Source organism: Zymoseptoria tritici, chromosome 1 (assembly GCF_000219625.1).
Source record: "Zymoseptoria tritici IPO323 chromosome 1, whole genome shotgun sequence".
NCBI classification, from domain to species: domain Eukaryota; kingdom Fungi; phylum Ascomycota; class Dothideomycetes; order Mycosphaerellales; family Mycosphaerellaceae; genus Zymoseptoria; species Zymoseptoria tritici.
The window spans coordinates 5,796,877-5,814,906 of record NC_018218.1 but is presented as its reverse complement, the minus strand read 5'-3'; the positions used below and the strand labels follow the sequence as shown (position 1 = coordinate 5,814,906).

The window sequence follows — 18,030 nt, the reverse complement described above, 5'->3', positions numbered from 1 at the left end:
TTCCCTACTCATTGAAAAGAAACGCATTCAACATCTGTCCACTCCTCCACCCACACTCCCCCAGCGTCTTATTCTCCTCCACCGGTTTCCCCAGATACAACAACCTCACCCCTCTCCCCATCTTCTCCCTCACCCTCCTCACAATCACGCCCGCCGTCTGCTTCTCCCCCACCAAAACCTCCAAATCGGGACTCCCATCACTCAACCTCACCCGCACCAGCACCTCCTCACCCACACTCTCCGCCCTCCCCTTCCCCTTCTCCTCCCTCCCCGCATCCTCCTCCTCTTCATCCTCATCCTCCAAATTCTTTCCCTCCCCAGCCATCTCCGTCGTATCCTCCACCAAATCCCCCGGGTCCACAACAACCCACTCATGAACATCATACAACGCCCCCCTCTCATCATAAACCCCACCCCTCGGATTCCTCCCCCTTGATCTCGCGAACCGTCCACTCGGACACGTCACCCCCGCCGCACTCATCATCGCCTGAGCCTGCGCGACATCCCCTCGTCTCAACTCTTCACATATAAGTCGTAAAGCGGACCAGACTTCCGGCCGACCGGTGACGCGGGTTTCGAAGAAGACCTCCCTTTCACGGGCGAGGTGGGAGCGGGTCCAAGGGGGAGGACGATTGGAGACGTTTTTGGGAGAGCGGGAGACCGGGGAAGGGGCGCGGAGGGCGGCGTTGGGGCGGGTGGAGGATGTGTTGTTGGAGGCGCCGGCGGCGCGGGAGGCGAGGAGGGTTGCGGTTATGGTTGGGTCGGTGGGGAGGGCGGCGGAGGTTGAGGGGGGGTGGGTGGAGGTCGGGTGGGAGAGAGCGGCGGGTTGGGGGGTGGAGGTTGGTGTTGAATTACAGCAGCCCTGGGAGGAGGAGGAGGGTGGTTAGTTGTGGTGGTGGTGATGAGGGGAGGGGGAGGTGGGACGGACCATGGCTGCGGTGCATTACGCTTCTTCTTCTTCTTGCTCGTGTGCTGTGTACCCGAGCGCGGTGGGGGACTCGACTCGACGGTTATGTGTAACGAATGGTCGTATGCGGTATGTTATGCGCGGTATGAATGTCAATGACTGTTGTATGGGAGCGATCGCGGCGGCAGGGCGGAATGGAAGATGGGGTGGGCGATATGTCTGCTGGCGGGAGTGAGGGTGGGTGGGTGGCGGCGGTGTGTCGTGGGTATGGATATTGATATATATTTTGAGGATATTTCCAGGAATTGCAGTGTCGTGAGGAAGCAGGGAAGCACGGTCGCCGCCCGAGCAGATGCACATGAACATGGATGTCACTCCACTGCCGTCGTCCTCCCGTCATCGCCGCCGCCCCGGTCCGGCTCCGGCTCCGGAACTGAATCAATGTTGCCAGGAAGACATCGGCAAATGCCGTGGAAAGGGTGGGTTGCATTGAAGGTGACAGCCCGAGGTTTCATGGACAGTCGCGCGGAAGTGATGTCAAATTGATTACGAGTCAACGTCAGATTGATGCCGAATTTGACCTGGAGTGCATATATTATTGATGGACCGATTCTAGGTACCTAAGGTACCTTAGTATCCTTCTATGCCAACACGTGTCGCCATGCCATTGTCCGCTTGCAACAACGTGCGGCCAGCACAAAAGTTACCAAGCTTCTGCCACGGCATAAAGTGCCAGCAGATCCAGGGCATATGGCGTGAGTGAATGCGTTTGCAATGCATCAACGCTGGCCCTATCATACTTAACCCACGCATAACCAGCTCAAGATGCCCGAATGCAAGCCACCGCCATCAAGACCAGACCGCATAGTCTGCGATCAGAATCAAAGTAGCCAGACGACAACTCCATCCTCAGAGAAAAACGCAGCGGCCCTGCAGGACAACATATATTGGTCTCAGCTCGCTTCCACCGCCTCAAGAACAGCCTGACTGTACCACTTCGTCTGCGACGCGAGAAGTCTCGTACTTGAGTCTGAGTATGGCTGAACGAGGCTCAACATCAGGCCAGACCGACATACCAAGACTGTGGCGTCTATACGCGCCTCGGGACGTTTTTCCTCTCTGCTTCCGATGAGTGGAAAATGTGGTAACGGTCGCTTCGTTGCGAGACACCGCCAAGATCGCAGGACCGAGAATCAGCAAGCCATGCTGCACTCTCGCATCGCGTCGACGTTGAGCAACATGTAGTTCTACTGTCCATGCTCTCGAGGAGCATTCGATCTTCTCATCGTCTGTCTGCGTTGCTCCAGTCCGTTATCTAGCCGCGCTCCCATCCATCGAACGCGCCCGTTTCTGCACAAGAACAGGTCTCACAGCACGTACATCCCACTCACCCGTTGACAAGTGGCGTCCACCTTCGCACCTTCCCACCGTTATCTTTACCGGGCGGACCGGTCGTTCGCTCCGAACTCCAACCCTTCCCTCGCATGGCGTTCAGCAACACCTTCCGGACTGTCATCTCCCCCCTACAGTATCATCAGTCGTCGCGCTCGTGCACACTGATACGGCGGCTTGCGAAGTCGGCGATTCAACCGAAGACGTGATGGGATAGAAAGGTAGTGTACGAAAAGGAAGCGGGAAGAAGTGCGTACTCGGCCGAAAGAGAGAAAGACAGACAGGAAGTGTGGTCGACAGAGCGCCACGCCAACATTCGAGCCGCTAGAACCAGAGGCTGTTGGTGAGAGAGCGCCACTCCAACGTTCTTTACGCTTGATGGAGGAATGAAATAGTACTCCAGCACAGCTCAGCGGTCATCGTCTCACTGAATGAACAGTCGGGGTTGGGCATGAGCCTGTCGCCCATACCACATCGACTTGGCTGTGTCTTGCGAACATCCTCTTTGAGCCTCATGTGATGTCAATAAGGAGACGGCGAGTCCGAATGAGAAGGATTCTTGGGTTCTACTGTTTCCAGGGCTGCGGAGTAATGATGCGTGCTGCGGAACACGCCGATAGACGGTGGTGGCAGGTTTTCGAGTACAATCGTGTCGTCGCGAGTGAAGCGAAACTAATGAGTAAGGCGAAGTGACAGAGAATAAAGGTGAGAGCGGAAGTCGAAGTGTCGAGGTAGTGATGTCGAGATCACATCCATTCTGCTACATCTCTAACCTCTCCTGTCCATCTACAACCGCTGGCACGACGTCCTCCCCTTAATCGCCCTCATCCCCTGACAACCTTCACTCAAGTGCCTTGTGCAGGTCTCCCTGCGCCTCCATCCTCCTCTCTCCTCTCCATCCTCCTCTCTCTCCTCTCCATGCCTTCATCTCCCTCACTCATCCCCGAACACTCCGTCCTCCAAATCCCATCTTGCGTGAGATTCCTCAAAATCCAAGGGTCCCAGTCTCTCGTATTCGAGAATCTCGCGAGGACTCACACGGCGCAGGAACGCCACGGAAGACATGCCTGCGGACAACAGAGAGACCGCGCAGATTACTGGTTCGACGTGGCGGTAGGCACAAGTCGAGGGTTCCAGGTGCGGGAATCGTCGTCGTTGAGGGAGGGTGAGGCCATCATCGTTCTAGACGTTGTACCCCGTCCCCAAGGCGGCAACGTCAACCAGACCAATTCACCAGGTCTTCTCCAACCACAAAGTCGAAAATCCAGCGCCAGAAAATCGTTGTCGTAGTTACAGCTCCATCGCAAGCTCACGCAGACATCATCAAAACATGTCCAACTGGCCCACAACAAAGGTCCGGTCCAGCATTCAGTACAGAGTCGGGCGCGCCGAAAGGCCGCCTTCGAAAGTCGGAAGCTCGAGAGCGATGACTTGCTCGTTGACGACGGCGCTCGGAGCGTCGTTGAACGTAGTCGGGCGAGCGAGGGCGCCGGAGAAGAGGAGCGGCAGCGCGAGGATGATGGAGAGCTGCATTGTCGGTGTGTGTGTGGATGGTGTGGTAGTCGATGTGTTTGTCGTCGATTGCGATATCCGTGAAGTGGAAAGGATCGTTGATGTTCGAAGTCGTTGTGCTGTCGTCTCGAGTCAATTAGGCATGAGGACATCCGCCCATCTATTATACGAAACCCACTCCCCAGTCGCCCAGAAGTCCAGATGCATCCTAGTGGGCCGGGCCCAATTCGTATCCGAAATGTCTCAGATCCTCTTCACGGCTCACACAAATACTCGAAAAGTCCAGGCCGTCGTTCTAGGGCTGTGAAAGTCGTGCTTGGCAATGGGACCAGAATTCGAGACTCTTGCCGCCCGTTGGACGAACAGCGTTGCGCCGTTTCAGCCTTGTGGGTAATGGAGCGACAGCTGTAACGTATCGAACGGCAGTACGGTACTTCTTCGATATACGACCCGCTCGCTGCTGTGCCGTGTGCTTGACGAAAGTGCCGTGGAGTTGGTGATGTGCTGTGCCATTCTTGTTCGTGACCTCGTGTTCGTGAGCCAGGCTCGCATCATCTCGGAAGGCCTCATCGATCGAAGCGTTGCTTTTTGTTGGAGTCGTTAGTAAGTGCGACAGGCACTCTTCCAGAACAAACCTCTTGCGCCGAAAAGCTGTCACAATATTCATCATACCAAACCAACACCCTTCAATAACACAAATCCTCCAGCCACGATCCATACTCCCCATCCCCTCCAATCTCAACACCCATGACCTCCAAAAAGCCACAACCGTTCCAGACGTGCAAAGACCAGCGTCCCAACCGCCATACCACAACCCTCTCCCATCCTCAATTCCGGACTCCGAGTACACCAAAAGCCAAGAAAGTCTTCCAGGTTCGCTGCCAGATCCGTTATCCTTGAGACAAAAAGGCCAGGCGCAATTTATCCCCAAAATGGAAAACGGCTCGGAAGGTCGTAAACTGAGTTGTGGCCTCCGTACCAAAGCAGAGGCGGAGGGCGTTGGATGTTCTTCTTCATGGGAATGTGGTTCTCATCCGTGGGCTTGCTGACAGGGCTGGAGTGCTCGGCCAGTCGGTGGTTGTACAGAATCGAGGTTCCCGACGGTGCGGTCGTTGATGCTGCTTGAACCTGCGTCTCGTTGGCGTGTAGAAGTCCTCCATCAGTTGACCTGCCAGTTTGCTCTATCATCTGCGAGACCTCATTCCTCAAAGCTTTCCAACTCCTTCGTGCATCGCTGCGGCAGGCAACGTCGCAAGACAGTATCTCTTGCGCAGGAAACAGTGGCCTCGCCGCGAAGCGAGCAAGGCTCGGCCACTTCCCCTTCAGAAACCATACACCATTCCTCGATCGTGAGCTCATACCACGAGAGAGCGCCTGCTCACGTGCGCCTGCTCACGTCCTCGAGGCGTCCGACATCGAGCGATATCCCCACCATCTCTCACTCATTCCGCTGTAGTCAAGATTCTCGATGCTTCCTACAGTAAACGATGCAAGAACCACCCACGTGGCCTTCGCAACCCTCGTCGGGAGTGGTAAGACCGAGACATGTCGTTGTTCAACGTGAGGTCCAGACTTAGATCTACCTTCCCTTAAACAGCTTTTCAAGGGGCCGAACGTTGTTTTTGCCTGAGGCATGAACAACGAGATTGGTTTCAGGAGACAGTCGATGCCACATTCTGTGAGACATATACCACATCCATCTCGCGATATGCTGACCACGGCCCGTGTGCAGACGCCGGGAAGGAGACCATCGACGATTTGAGGAGAGGAGTCCAATGTCCGATTGTGGAGGACGATATGTATCGCGAACTGCATCGTAACAAGAGAGCATCCTGAGATCCGTATACTGCTGATGCCCAGCAGCGATATTTAGTTGAAGAGGTCTAGGCCTTTCACCTCCTTTCGTGTCTCAGACGAAACCGCAGTCCGGTTAGTTCGAATCCCGGAGACAAACTCTCCGAATCTAGACTTGCATATTGCTGCCTTTTCTCAAATATACAAGCCACCAATACATCTCCTCTCTGTTGGAAACAAATCGCAATCCAGACCTCGATCTGTATTAGCAGCGATATCAATCTCTCACCTCACTCCCTCACTCCCTCACCCCCTCCCTCCCTCACTCACTCCCTCCCTCCCCCATCAACTCGCCGTAATCAGCACATAACTAGTAATAGCCCCCATCCTCTCCGCACTCAACTTCAACCCCACCTTCAACAACTCCGCCGCAACCCCCGGCTCCTCCCTCTGCAACTCTTCCCACCTCCTCCTCGTCAAAACCCACCCCACACACCCCTCCTCCTCTGCCACCACCCTACACGTCCGTTCCGTCTCCGAAAAAAAAGGCAATTCCCCACACGTTGTGCCCGCGACGATCGCTTCGTTGTAATTTCCCTGCTCGAGAGAGTACTCCGCGCGGAGGATACCCGATTGGAGGAGGATGAATCCATTCGGGGCGTCGTGGCGGGAGTAGAGGAGTTGGCCTTTGGTGTATTCTTGACGGGTGAAGTAGGGGACGGCGCGGAACCAGAAGTCTTCGGTGTGAGGGGTGAGGTCTTGGAAGGCTTGGAGGATGAGGGGGAGGGGTTGTTTGAGGTGTTGATAGACCGCGCGGTCGGAGTAGTCGCGAGGGGCGTTTTCCGTCAGGGTTTGGGAGGCCGCGACGTGGCGGAGTTGAGTGCGGGGACTGCCGACCATGGCGTCGAGTTGGGAGATGGGTAGGGGTTGGTTGGAAGCGTGGTCGGTGGGGATAGGGACTGGTGGGGAATGGGAGGAGGAATTCTTCCTCGTGTTGGAGTGGGTGGCTTGTTTTTCCGTGAGAGTGATGAGCAAGCCATTCTCGCACGCTTCCAGCGCTCCGTTGAGGTCTTCGTAGACTTTTGGGGGTGGAGTCGGGGGAGTCTCGTCGGATTCTTCGAAGAGGCCGTCCATTTGGAGGCTGCGGCCGATTTCGTCGTTGAGCGCGACGCCCGAGAGGACCATTTCGACGTCGCGACGGCGGAGCACGCGGTTCATGCGGCCGAAGGCTTCGGCGGCGGAGAAGTCGATGCCGGTGACGTGGGAGAAGTCGAGGACGAGGTAGCGGATGGGAGAGGCGGCGAAGGCTTCGGCGTCGATGAGAGCGCGGACGGTCTTTTCGACGTTGACGATGCTGCCGAAGAAGAGGTAGCCGCCTAGTTTGACGACGCGGATTTGTGGGCCGACTCGGTTGAGGTAGGTTCGTTGGCGAGGGTGGCGTCGGACGGTCGACTCGGCGATGGCGCCGGAGAATTGGGCTCGGATGACGGTCTTGCGGGATGTCTGTACGACGTAGACGAGGCATGCGAGGCCGATGCCGACCGCCACACCTACGACGAAATCGTAGACTCCCATGACCAGAGCAATCACCACGATGGTGAAGTACTCCAGTCGGTGGAGTCGGCCGTAGGTATCAATCATCGCTTCCTTGGCCAGATCAATGCCGAGATAGTAGATCAAGGTGCCCACCACAATGACCGGCACATAACCAATAACCACCGGTCCGACCATCCACAAAGCAGTCGTCGCGGCCGCAAGCATATATCCCGCGAGTCTACTATCGCCTCCAGTATCCATGAACAGAACACTGTTGACGTAAACCAGGTAATTCTGAATACTGCCCACACATCCGGAGAGCGTATTAGAAACTCCATGCATGATCAGCTCACGATTGATGCTGACATTATCCTCTTGCATCTTCATCGCCAAGTTGGGGATATTAATCGGGACGTGCAAGATGCCGAAGAACGTCAGCGCGAATTGCGAAGGTATCGTCATGGCGACCGCTTTCCAGTCGACGATGCTGAACTTGTAGTAGCTGTAGAAATTGTAGAAAGACTTGTCGGCGGCGGGCGCTTCAAAAACCCATCCGGAACTGCGCAATTTCTCCATGTTGAGGGATGGGACTGCTGCGGTGACGATGTAGAAGATGGCGGTGATGGCGATGTAGTAGGCTGGGACGAGGAAGGGCTTGTCGTAGTATCGCTTGACGACCAGGAGGATGATGGCCAGGGCGAGTGGCGGGACCCATTGTGCGAGACTCATCGGATCGATGAGCTTGAAGAAGACCTCCTTGGTGAGTTCAAGATTGCCGTCCAGACGGACTGAAACTTCCAGGCCGGTCAAGAAGAGAAAGATGCCAACTCCGCCAATGCAGCCGACCAAGATGGAATGAGGGAAAAAGCTGACCAATGTTCCAAGTCGTGCGGATCCAAGTGCGAAGAAGACGATTCCAGTCACGATCGAACTCATCGCGTAGGATGTGATGACCGTCGCTCGGAGGGCATCCGGGTTCTCAGTTCCCATAACACCAATGATCATGTAAGTCATCTTGTGAAAGAATGGCACAACTTCAATCTGTAAATCATCAGCATCTCTTCAAGCTCTAGAACCTCAACACAACTCACCATCTCCGACCCAACACCTCCTCGAAAGATACTCCCCGTCGAGTACACCAGCTGCGACACAATACAGCTGACATAAAACATCGACACACCATCCGCTCCAAGATCCTGAAAGACCTCCTCTCCAAGCGGGAACAAAATAATGCCGTACGACAGCGCATCCAGCAAGTTCAACAGCAACCCCAAAAACACAGCCGGAAGCGTCTTGACCGGCTTGACAACCACAGCATGAGCCACTTGCCTCATATCCCAACTCTTCGGACTCGCCAAAGTCGCCACTCTCTTCCTCGCAGCGTGCAGAGAAGGATAATGATGGCCAAGACGATTCCATATCCCACGTGGCGGGACATTCTCCTCCTCAGCACTCGTACTCGCCTTCCGAGGTTTCTTCCGATGAGAGGGTAATCGTTCTCGCGGTAGTAACGGCGTTCGCTCCCCAATTCCCACTTCCTCCTCATCGCCGGAAATCACAACATCCGGAACCCTCCCGGAAGACTTCCTCCTCGCGGCCGAGTCCTCTGCCTGCTCCACTTCCAAATCATCAGCGTACTCCTGCAAAGCATTACTCGCTCCAGGGACAGCTGCAGGCGCATATGTGAATTGGTCATCGTCGTTGCCTTCCGGTGTGGGTGGTTCTGTTCGCTCGGCGATGGTGTCGTATTCACGGCTGGTAGCTAGAGATGCATCTTCGGGATCCAGATATTTAGCCATGTTTGAGCCGTCTAGAAATGATGAGGATAGTGCTGCAGTCTGCTGACGGACGCCGCTGGAGGAGTATTGTACATCTAGAGAATGGCAACGATGGATTAGCGGAGTCCATTTCTCTCAATCACAATTCAATGCTTCTTCTCATAGCATACCTTGACTCCCCAACCCCGCGTGATGAATATAACTCCGACTCGGCAAACTCGCACCCGTCGCACTCGTCGTACTCAACGCTCTCACGCGCCGAAACGGATTCTGCCTCAAAGTTCCCGTGGGAGTCGTCACAACCGCAGATGTCTCTGCGCTTTCCTCATCACCTTGTATAAGAGGCTGCTGCCCAGACATGGACGACAGTCTCCGACGCTTGAAAAAAGACGACATAGTAAAGATCCGGAGGGTTGGCCTGGGTTATGTAATGAGTGTCGAGGGGCGCTGATGCAGTGGACTCCCTCGAGACAGCAAGGTCGTACGTGCGAATAAGACGCGATATGGCGCGAGCCGCTTTGGCTGCAGGTGTTCCGGCAAGCTTGGTACAAGTTGGCAGGTCCAGGTACCGGAGCTATCGAGCTTAGGAAATGTTTTGGAAAAAAAGAGCGCGCGCGTCGAAGGCGGGGACCGAAAATCCAATGGCCAGTGAGCTATCCAAGCAATTGCAGCGGAAACGCTGTCGGTCGTTCGTCGTCCGCGTATGTAAGTGTGTCTAACAGGCTGGCATATCGTATACAGTATTTCCCAGGAGGCGATTTTTCTCTCGTTCTTCCCTGTCGCGGATCCTCTATGCCGTCGTCGAATCTGCTCACGCTCGAGCAGCACCGCGTGCAGCCGAGGGGTCCATGCTCGCGGGTAAATTCTGCCGTGTAAGTGTCGGTGAAAGAGCTCGAGCTCGAAGGTGTAATGTGATGGAACTGATGGAACTAAGGTAGGGTGGAGAAATGCTGGGGAAGATGGCGTGGAAGTTGGAAGGTGGTTTAAAGTTTGTCGTAGTAAATTGATGGTGGAACGGCCAGGGCAACGGGTAGACGATCCGATATCTAAGGTAGAACTATCCTGGCTAATATGTATAAGAGAATTGTCCAACATCTCTTGAATGTGAGATGTGAATGACCCGCCATGAATCCATATTGATGTTGGCACAGTCAATAATGAGACTTGGACGCAGGACCCGCTTGCGAATGAGGGAATTTTCAGAAGTACCCAAGGACCTGACGTGACCTGCAGGACGGGAAGGAGCAATATGCATGTCCGCATGTGATGGGGATCCACTGCACTCCGAAGAATCTCACTGCAGCTGTGCCCCGCTCAGGCAGACTAGGGATGTGGTTGGCGTTCATAGACATGAGTATGACGGCAAGATGGTAGTGAGAGGGTGGAGGTAATTTGTGGTGGTTAATTGCCTCCATCTCGTTCCCTTTGTCGATCGAGAAGATATGTATGGTCATGTGCGGTGCAGCACGTGCTCGACAGAATAGAAGAGCGACCCGTTCTTTGATCTGCCATGGCGTCGACTGGGATGCAGAAGACCTTGCCAGACCCATATTCGTGAAGAGTCTGAAGACTCCGAAACGTCCACCTTCAGCTCCACAGATGAGCCGTGAACAATTATACCAGCAAGCATAGCACCAACCACAGCTCCCTCCGCATTGCCCTTGGTCCATCCATCGTAGCATCCCCCTCCCCATCAACTCCTCACAACCTCCAACCCCTCCTCCTCCGCCCTCCTCAAAACATACCCCCTAACCCTCTCATCCGGCGCCAACTCAATCATCAACTTCCCATTCCCATCCCTCCCATCACTCCTCGCCCCGCGTCTCAACAACTCCACCGCAACCTCCCCATGCCCCTCCGCAACCGCATGATGAATCGCCGCACAGCCATCCACATCCGTCGCATCCAACGGACTCCTCCCTTCTCCCAGCAAAACCTTGCACACCGCCACATTCCCCACCGCCGCAGCACGGTGGAGCGGCAATTGTCCCCTTTTATCCTTCACCCTCGCGCTCGCGCCGTGTGCGAGTAACTTCCTCACGGTGTCGAGATTGGACTTGGAGCAAGCAAAGTGTAGCGCTGTTTGACCAAGGTGGGTTTCAATGGAGGGATCGGCGGATTTGGAGAGTAAGAGGTCGACTGCGCTGTCGCCATCGCGGAGGGAGGAGGACATCATCAAGGCGGTCCAGCCGGCTCCATCTTGGACGTCCGGGTCGAAGGATTTCAGGTCGGAGAGGAGGTCGAGGATTGGGAGGCGGTTGTAGGACGCGGCCCAGTGGAGGGGGAGGCGGTCGTCGGGGTCGCGGAGGGTGGAGAGACGGGGGTCGGCGGCGAGGAGGGATTCGACTTTGAGGGCTGGAATTGAGGTCAGATCGGGAAGAGGATGTGTGTTGATTCAGTTGATGGGACTGACTCTGTCCCTCGCGACACGCCGCGTGGATGGCGAATTTGGCGTTTTGTTCTTCGTCCATTTCAAGGAAGAGAGAAAGATGCAGCTGGGAAGACGCGAGTCTGGAGATGCTGGACGGTGGAAGATGACGTATCACAAGTTTAGGCGGGGATATTTCCCATGTGGTTGGTTTTTGCATGTGAAGATTGGATGTATTTAGACCGTGCCTGGATGTCCAAGTGAATGTTGTTCTTCTACACGATATCATCTTCGAGAGCAACTTGAAATAGTAAAGGCGAATCGGAAAACACCAATCGTACAGCTCTGGTCATACCGTATTGTCTTCCTGATCGATGAGCAGTTCTCTCTTCCATCAAATCGTCCCCCCAACACCATCAAATTCCCATCAAATTCCAGCTCCCCCAAATTCTGCCCAAAAATCACCTGCACCTCCCGTTCAACCTCACCTCCAACCCCCTCTCCCTCCCGCCCCATCTCCACCCCTAAATCCAACTCCACCAACAAACCCCCCAATGCCCCCCCATCTAATCCCCCACCTCTCCCCCTCCCACCGCCACACAACCCTAACCCTCTACCGCGCCCTCCTGCACCAACTCCGCCATCTCCCTCCCATTTCCCCTTCCCCCTCTCAATCCCATGCGAACCCAAAAGATCTCCTTAAAAACCTAATCCACTCCCGCTTCCACTCCGCCCGCCACATCGTCTCTCCACACTTCCTCCAACCGCGATTTCTCCTGGCGTATGAGGCATTGGATCATCTGGATGCAGCGGTCGCCGGGGACTCCCAGATTTTGCGGGAGATTGAAGACTTGTTATCCCGCTGCTCGTTGACTTCAACCCGGCCCCCTCTCCCTCGCCTCTCCGCGCGCACCCATGCAGCACGAAAATCCGCCCGCCTTGCCTCTTCCCTACCCCTCCCCAAACTCCCATCCTGGACCAACCGTCCGTTACCACTGGAGAGGATCAAGGGCGGGAGGAGGAGGGTACCGGTCCTCTTCACAGCAAACCACATCCCCGTCCTCCGCTTCTCGAAACCTCAACCCTCTTCCCTAAGCGGCTACCTCACATCCCGCATCCGACAACGTCAAAACCGGCAAGATCTCCTCGCGAAACTCACCTCCGACATCACCGTGGCGAGGGGGGAGGATGAGTGGGATGGTCGACTACGGGACTTCGCCGGACTGGATGGAGGTATGTGGAGGGAGAGGTCCCCAGAGGCTAGCTGGACAGGCGCTTTAATAGAGGAAGTCAAAGTCGTCAAAGCGAAATTGGCGAGGGAGAGGAAGGTGAACCAAGAGGTTGGGAGGGCGATGCAGGGGGTTGTGGATCGGGAGGGGGAGTTGGCGGAGATGGAAGCGGGGGAGAGGGGGAAGAGGCTAGTTGGGAAGGCGGGGAGGCGGCGGGTGGGTGGGAGAGCGCTACCCAATACGGAGGAGGATGGAGGTGTGGGGAGGAAGACGAAGGACTCGATGGCTTCGTCTGCTAGTACGAGGAAGACGACTTGTCGACCGCTCGCTGGGAGGATGAATCCGACTGACTGAGACCGCTTGAAGAACTTCCAATTTCCTGGTACTCGGCCGATAAAGCCGGGAGAGGACGAAAGCACGGGGAAGGAAGACGAAGAAGGACTCGACGGCTTCGTCTGCTAGTGACGGCATTATCATCACGAGGGAAACGAAGTATCGACCGCTCGCGGGAGGATGAATTTTTTCCTATCCGCAACCGCACGCATTGAAGAGCTTCCAATTCCCTGGTATTCGGCCGCTATGGACGGAGCAGGATTTCAGCACAGGTCGCAAGACGAAGAATCCGACTGTCTCAATGGTCGGAACCGCAAAGGAAACGTTCTACCGTCCCCTCCTGAATGAATCCTCTCATCCGCAACCGCATTGAAAACCTTCCATTCTCCCCAAACATCGACCGATGAATCCCCTCCATCCCCCCTCCTCCATCCTCCGTCTTCCTCAACCCCTCGCGACCTTCCTCAATCCAAGTAAAACGACTCATCGCCCAACTCGCTTCCATTCATTCCCCTCCACAACCACCCGCCGCAAGCCCTTCCAATCCTTCCATCTCCCCACTATACATCCATCCATCCATCCATCCATCCACAAACCTCACTCAATCCACACTTCCTTCCATTCCTCCATGCATCTCTTGCCCCTCGCTCGCAATCTTTCAACGTTTCAACGAACGCTTTAAACTTAGGCTCTCGTGCATCAACAACCAAAACCACAATGTTCCGTGACCAAGCGAGGAAAAGTTTCAATCGCATAGCATTCTTGAAATAGTTCCCATCACACCTTAGAGCATCGATGGAGGAAAACATCTTCAGTCAGCACCTCCCACCTTCATCCCTCCCAAATTTGTGGCCGCGGGACAATCGACATCAACATCAACATCGTGGCGTTGCGTCAGTCGTCACAGTACCAGACCAGACCAGCCCAGAGCAGAACTTCCCGGGTTCGCGTTCTTCGCACCCAAGGAGGCGATATGCACGACGAACGCAACATACAATACTCGCTGAAGAAGGAAGGAAAAAGAAACACGGCGGCGAGAAAAAGCGAGGAAGAAAAGCGAGTCCTCCCTCCCCCTTCCCACTTCCAAGGCAGGCAGGCTCATACGTTCATGGTATTTGCCCCAATAATGGCGGCTGCAATGCCGCCACATCACAGACCGCGAGGACGACAACATCACCATTAAAAGACTCCTTCTCGGAAAGAAAAAAAGCCGAAATAATGCGAAATTGAAAATGACCACTTTTTATTTCCCTGCAACACCGAGGTATCTAGCAACACTGAAACACCATTCTGACAAACAAATTCCCAACAACAAGGAAATGGGGTATTCGCGTTTTTCTTCCAAAACACACACACACACAACAGACACGATCTTGTTTTCCTTCTGTCCGTCAATTTTTCACCTCCATCCATCCATCCCTCAAGTCTTTCCCACACACATATCCTGTAGACACCCGACCTCTTCCACCATTTTAGTACCACTTCCAGATTCCCAAGTACAGGCTCGCTTCACAGAGCAAAAGGAAATAACAGCAAAAGCAAAGAACAAGCACCGGGGTATGGGGGTATTAAGCGCTGTTCAATGAAAACAAAACCGAGACCGCAGGACAACATGAACAAAAAGCAAAGCCGGACATGGAAACCGCAAAGGAAGTGGTGAGGGTGGAAGGGGTATAGTGGTCGGGTGCCATCCAAGCAAGCAGCCAGTGTGCTGGAGAGAGACTCCAAGTCAGAAGATGGAGGGTCTCGACGGAAGGTCTTCAGAAGAAGAGGGCGACAACAAGGCGAGCTCAGGCCCCAGCTGAGACAGCTTCAGGTCGAACCCACCATACCTCCCTCTTCTTCTTTGGACTTTACGCGCTCGCGGTGACCGGAGCCGGGGAAGCGGCAGCGGTGGTGTTCTGAGGGTGGCCAGAGGAGACGGCGTCAGGGACGACGTCACCAATGGCCTTCTCCTCGGTTGTGTTGTTGTTGTTGGCGGCGACAGGGCCGAGGGTGGAGGTAGTCTCGGTGGTGGCGGGAGCAGCGACATCCTTCTCGACAGCGTTCTCCTCCTTTTTGGTCTCCGCAGCGGTAGAAGTCTCCTTCTTGGGAGTCTGGATGCGGTTGAGGGCCTTGCTGGCACGACGACCGAGGTTGCCGAGCACGGACTGGCGCTTGTCGGCCTTGCTGGTAGGCTCCTCAGTCTTCTCAGCAACTGGAGAGGTGGGCTCGACGGTAGTGGCGGCTGCTGGCTCGGTGGCGACAACGGCAGGCTCCTCGACCTTGGCCTCCTCAACAGGAGCCACGGTGGTCTCCTCCTTCTTGGCGTGCTGCTCCTTCTTCTGAGTCGATGGGCTGACGCTGCGTGCGCGGTTCATCAAAGTGGTGAGGAAGTTGGACTTCTCCTTGGTGGGCTCCGAAGTCTCGGCAGGAGTTGTGTTCTCGGTCTTCTTATCGACGACAGCTGGCTCCTCGACAGCTGGCACGACGGGAGCTGGGACAGGCTCGGTAGTGGCAGTCTCTGGGAGGACAGGTGGGTTCTCGGAGACAGCCTCAGTGGTGTGTGGCTCAGCAATCTTGAGCTCGGCGTCCTTCTGTTCCTTTTCCTTGGTAGGGCTCTTGATGCTGCTCCAGCCGGAGGAGACGCGGCCGAAGATGCTGGCACGCTTGTTGGGCTTGGTGGTCTTCTCCTCGGTGGTAAGAGGAGCGGTCTCGTTGGTGTGGTCCGCGGTCTTGTCCTCGCCTGTGAGGTGGTCAGTATGAGTAGATATGATGTGGGTGTCCAGGTGTTCAGTCTTACCAGCAGATGGGATCTCAGCAGTGGCAACAGCAGCGTGAACGGGCGCAGCCTCAGTAGAAGCGAGCACTGGCTCGGCAGTCTCGCCCTCTGGCTTGGTCACTTCACCAGCCTCGACCTTCTTCTCCTCATCCTTCTCGACCTTGGTCTCCTTCTTGCCGCTCTGGAGGCGCTGGAGGATTCCACGAGAAGTGGAACGGCTCTTCTTCTTTTCCTTCTTCTCGCCCTCATTGTTGGAGCTGCTGGAGGAGCTGGTGGCACGCTCACCTTCGGCGCTCTTCTTTGGGTTGGATTGGTTGCGCTTGGTCACGACGGCTGGGACGGCGTGGCTTGGCTTGCCTGGTAGATGTGTGTCAGTAAATAAATCCTCTCCTCAACACAGCTCACATGCAACTTACTCAGCTTCTCAAACTCCTCAGTGTAGCCAGCAGTGTCACGGACCTCCTGCTTGGAGGCCTTGCCCAACTCGATGGACTTCTCAATGGAGATGTACCATCCATCACGCTCCGCATCGCTGGTTGCCTTGAAGGAGTGCTCCTTGCCGTTGATCTTGAAGGAGAAAGAGTGAGGGTGTTCTTTCTTGAGCTCGGTAGCATCGTAGAGGGGGAGAATATCATGAGGGTGTGCGCGGTTGATTTCGCCTTTCTTGTTGAAGAAGAGGAGACCCTTGCCGGTCTGGCTGGCCCATGCCACGACGGGGTGGGCCACCTCGGGCTTCTCACCGCGGAGGTAGAGGGAGAGGTTCGATGGGCTGACGGCGGAGTCATCGAGCCAGAACTCCTTCTTGGATGGGATGAGAGATCTAGTGAGGTCAGCATGGTTAAGGATTGAGATGACATTGATGCAAGCACTCACTTGACAAGACCTGGTCCCTTGTATGCGAGCTGACCCTCAGTGATGGGCTCGACGGCCTTCTCGGTGACCTCGGACGAAGCAGCCTCTTCTGTGACGACAGCTCCATCGGTTGTGGGTGCAGCATCGCTGGTCTCGGCGTGTGTCTTGGGAGCATCTCCGTTGACGACTGGAGCGGCCACGACGCGGTCAGCGACATTGTGGGCGTCGACAGCTGGAGCAGCCGTTGTGGTATCAGCCGGAGCCGTGGCAGTGGCCGGTGCGGCGGTGTTGTGTGCTTCAGACATGATTATGTACGGTGTGTGGTATGTGTGCCTGTCTCTTTTCTGTATTTCTCTTCTCGTCGTGGGCGTCAAGGACGTGCAATTCGTCAAAGCGTGAGGGTATCGCTGGAGGGTGAGGGAGAAGGAGGTGAAGTGAAGGTCGTGGTGAAGAGGAAGGAGCAACGCGGTATTGGGGATCGTGGGAGGGAGATTGTAGCGGTAAGAGAAGGAGGGAGGTCCAAGAGTCGAAAGACAAAGACAGGAGAGAGTGATGATCCGAGATGGTTGAGGTTGACTGGGATGTGTGGAAGGGATTTCGGTTGGTGCACGCGGAGGAGAAGATTCAGAAAGAGGGAAGGGTCGTCCGTGTGTGGTGTGGTGAGACCCGTGCGGAAATTAAAGTCGACGAGCACGCGCCTTGTGCGAGGTCGACGAATATGTGAGGACTGCAATGAGATTATTATCGACGAGAAACAGAACGACCTACAGTTGATGAGCACTGGAGGATGTCCTGATATACCACGACCAATCCCTCCTCACTGATCTGGACAAGCCCAAGATACGCGCAAGCAGCTGGGTCATGCGACCTTCTCATCACGATAGCAGTCCTGACCTGTCCTTGGGATGGTGTGGTGAGATTCATGTTCTGCGGTATGACCCCCGGTCAGCAAGTAAGCCCATAGCTCGAATAGCTCGCCTCGCTAGAAAGATTGTCCCTTTAGCGCCCGCCGGAGCACAAAGTCAAGCCTCCAACGCCAGTCAAAGAAGTCTACTCTAGTCTCTAGTGATGAATTGAGAAACGTGCCGACTCCACTCTGCCGTCCATTCTGGGAAACAGTTCTGCTGTCAATCAAACTCGTCTTGACTCTTGTTCGCCCTCCTGCAATGTCCAAGAGACGCACGCCTGTCCATGTCGCATGGCGTTCGCATCGTTCCTGGTCGAGCAACGCCTTCTGCTCACGCACCATCATCGATGATGGGGAAAGCACCGCAAAGGTAGAACGACGGTGCGAAAGAAAACATGTCCACGAGACGTTTTGAAGCTTGGATCTGAGACGGAGCCCTGCTCCGAAGGACTGGGATCCGCAGTCGTGTCCGGCAGGAACCCTACCCTACCGGCGAGCCGCCTCATGATGAACACGCTGTACACACTACACACGCCAAAGAACTCAACATTTCTGTCGCTTTGATGCTCGCGGAACGGCATGCTATGCACCATCTTCCCGCACAAGTAGAGCAAGACCTCCGACATCAACAGCGACTCTCGAAAGCTGCCAGACGACAAGC

At 55.4% G+C, this 18,030-nt stretch overlaps 6 protein-coding genes across 6 annotated transcripts; 1 reads left to right on the top strand and 5 right to left on the bottom strand.

Moving 5' to 3' along the window:
- Nucleotides 1-4: 4 nt before the first annotated feature.
- On the bottom strand, nt 5-931 carry MYCGRDRAFT_90268 (uncharacterized protein; the record flags this gene model as incomplete). The annotated part of the gene is made up of 2 exons (XM_003856767.1): nt 5-862; nt 929-931. 2 exons carry the CDS (start codon nt 929-931, stop codon nt 5-7), a joined length of 861 nt encoding a protein of 286 aa, XP_003856815.1.
- Nucleotides 932-3,357: 2,426 nt separating this feature from the next.
- On the bottom strand, nt 3,358-3,899 carry MYCGRDRAFT_102983 (uncharacterized protein; the record flags this gene model as incomplete). Its single annotated transcript, XM_003856766.1, has 1 exon — nt 3,358-3,899. The coding sequence occupies one exon, from the start codon at nt 3,830-3,832 to the stop codon at nt 3,668-3,670; it is 165 nt and encodes a 54-aa protein (XP_003856814.1).
- A 2,057-nt stretch (nt 3,900-5,956) lies between these two features.
- Nucleotides 5,957-8,496, bottom strand: MGSUL4 (MGSUL4, putative sulphate permease 4; the record flags this gene model as incomplete). The annotated part of the gene is made up of 2 exons (XM_003856765.1): nt 5,957-8,182; nt 8,233-8,496. Coding segments are annotated over 2 exons (2,490 nt in total), but the record flags the coding sequence as incomplete, so codon positions are not given.
- Nucleotides 8,497-10,415: 1,919 nt separating this feature from the next.
- Nucleotides 10,416-11,390, bottom strand: MYCGRDRAFT_54524 (uncharacterized protein; the record flags this gene model as incomplete). The annotated part of the gene is made up of 3 exons (XM_003856764.1): nt 10,416-10,489; nt 10,578-11,274; nt 11,333-11,390. The coding sequence occupies 2 exons, from the start codon at nt 11,388-11,390 to the stop codon at nt 10,613-10,615; spliced, it is 720 nt and encodes a 239-aa protein (XP_003856812.1).
- Nucleotides 11,391-11,661: 271 nt separating this feature from the next.
- On the top strand, nt 11,662-12,870 carry MYCGRDRAFT_107782 (uncharacterized protein; the record flags this gene model as incomplete). The annotated part of the gene is made up of 1 exon (XM_003856824.1): nt 11,662-12,870. The coding sequence occupies one exon, from the start codon at nt 11,662-11,664 to the stop codon at nt 12,868-12,870; it is 1,209 nt and encodes a 402-aa protein (XP_003856872.1).
- Nucleotides 12,871-14,402: 1,532 nt separating this feature from the next.
- Nucleotides 14,403-16,767, bottom strand: MYCGRDRAFT_107781 (uncharacterized protein; the record flags this gene model as incomplete). The annotated part of the gene is made up of 4 exons (XM_003856763.1): nt 14,403-15,574; nt 15,632-15,967; nt 16,027-16,430; nt 16,484-16,767. 4 exons carry the CDS (start codon nt 16,765-16,767, stop codon nt 14,703-14,705), a joined length of 1,896 nt encoding a protein of 631 aa, XP_003856811.1.
- Nucleotides 16,768-18,030: the final 1,263 nt, after the last annotated feature.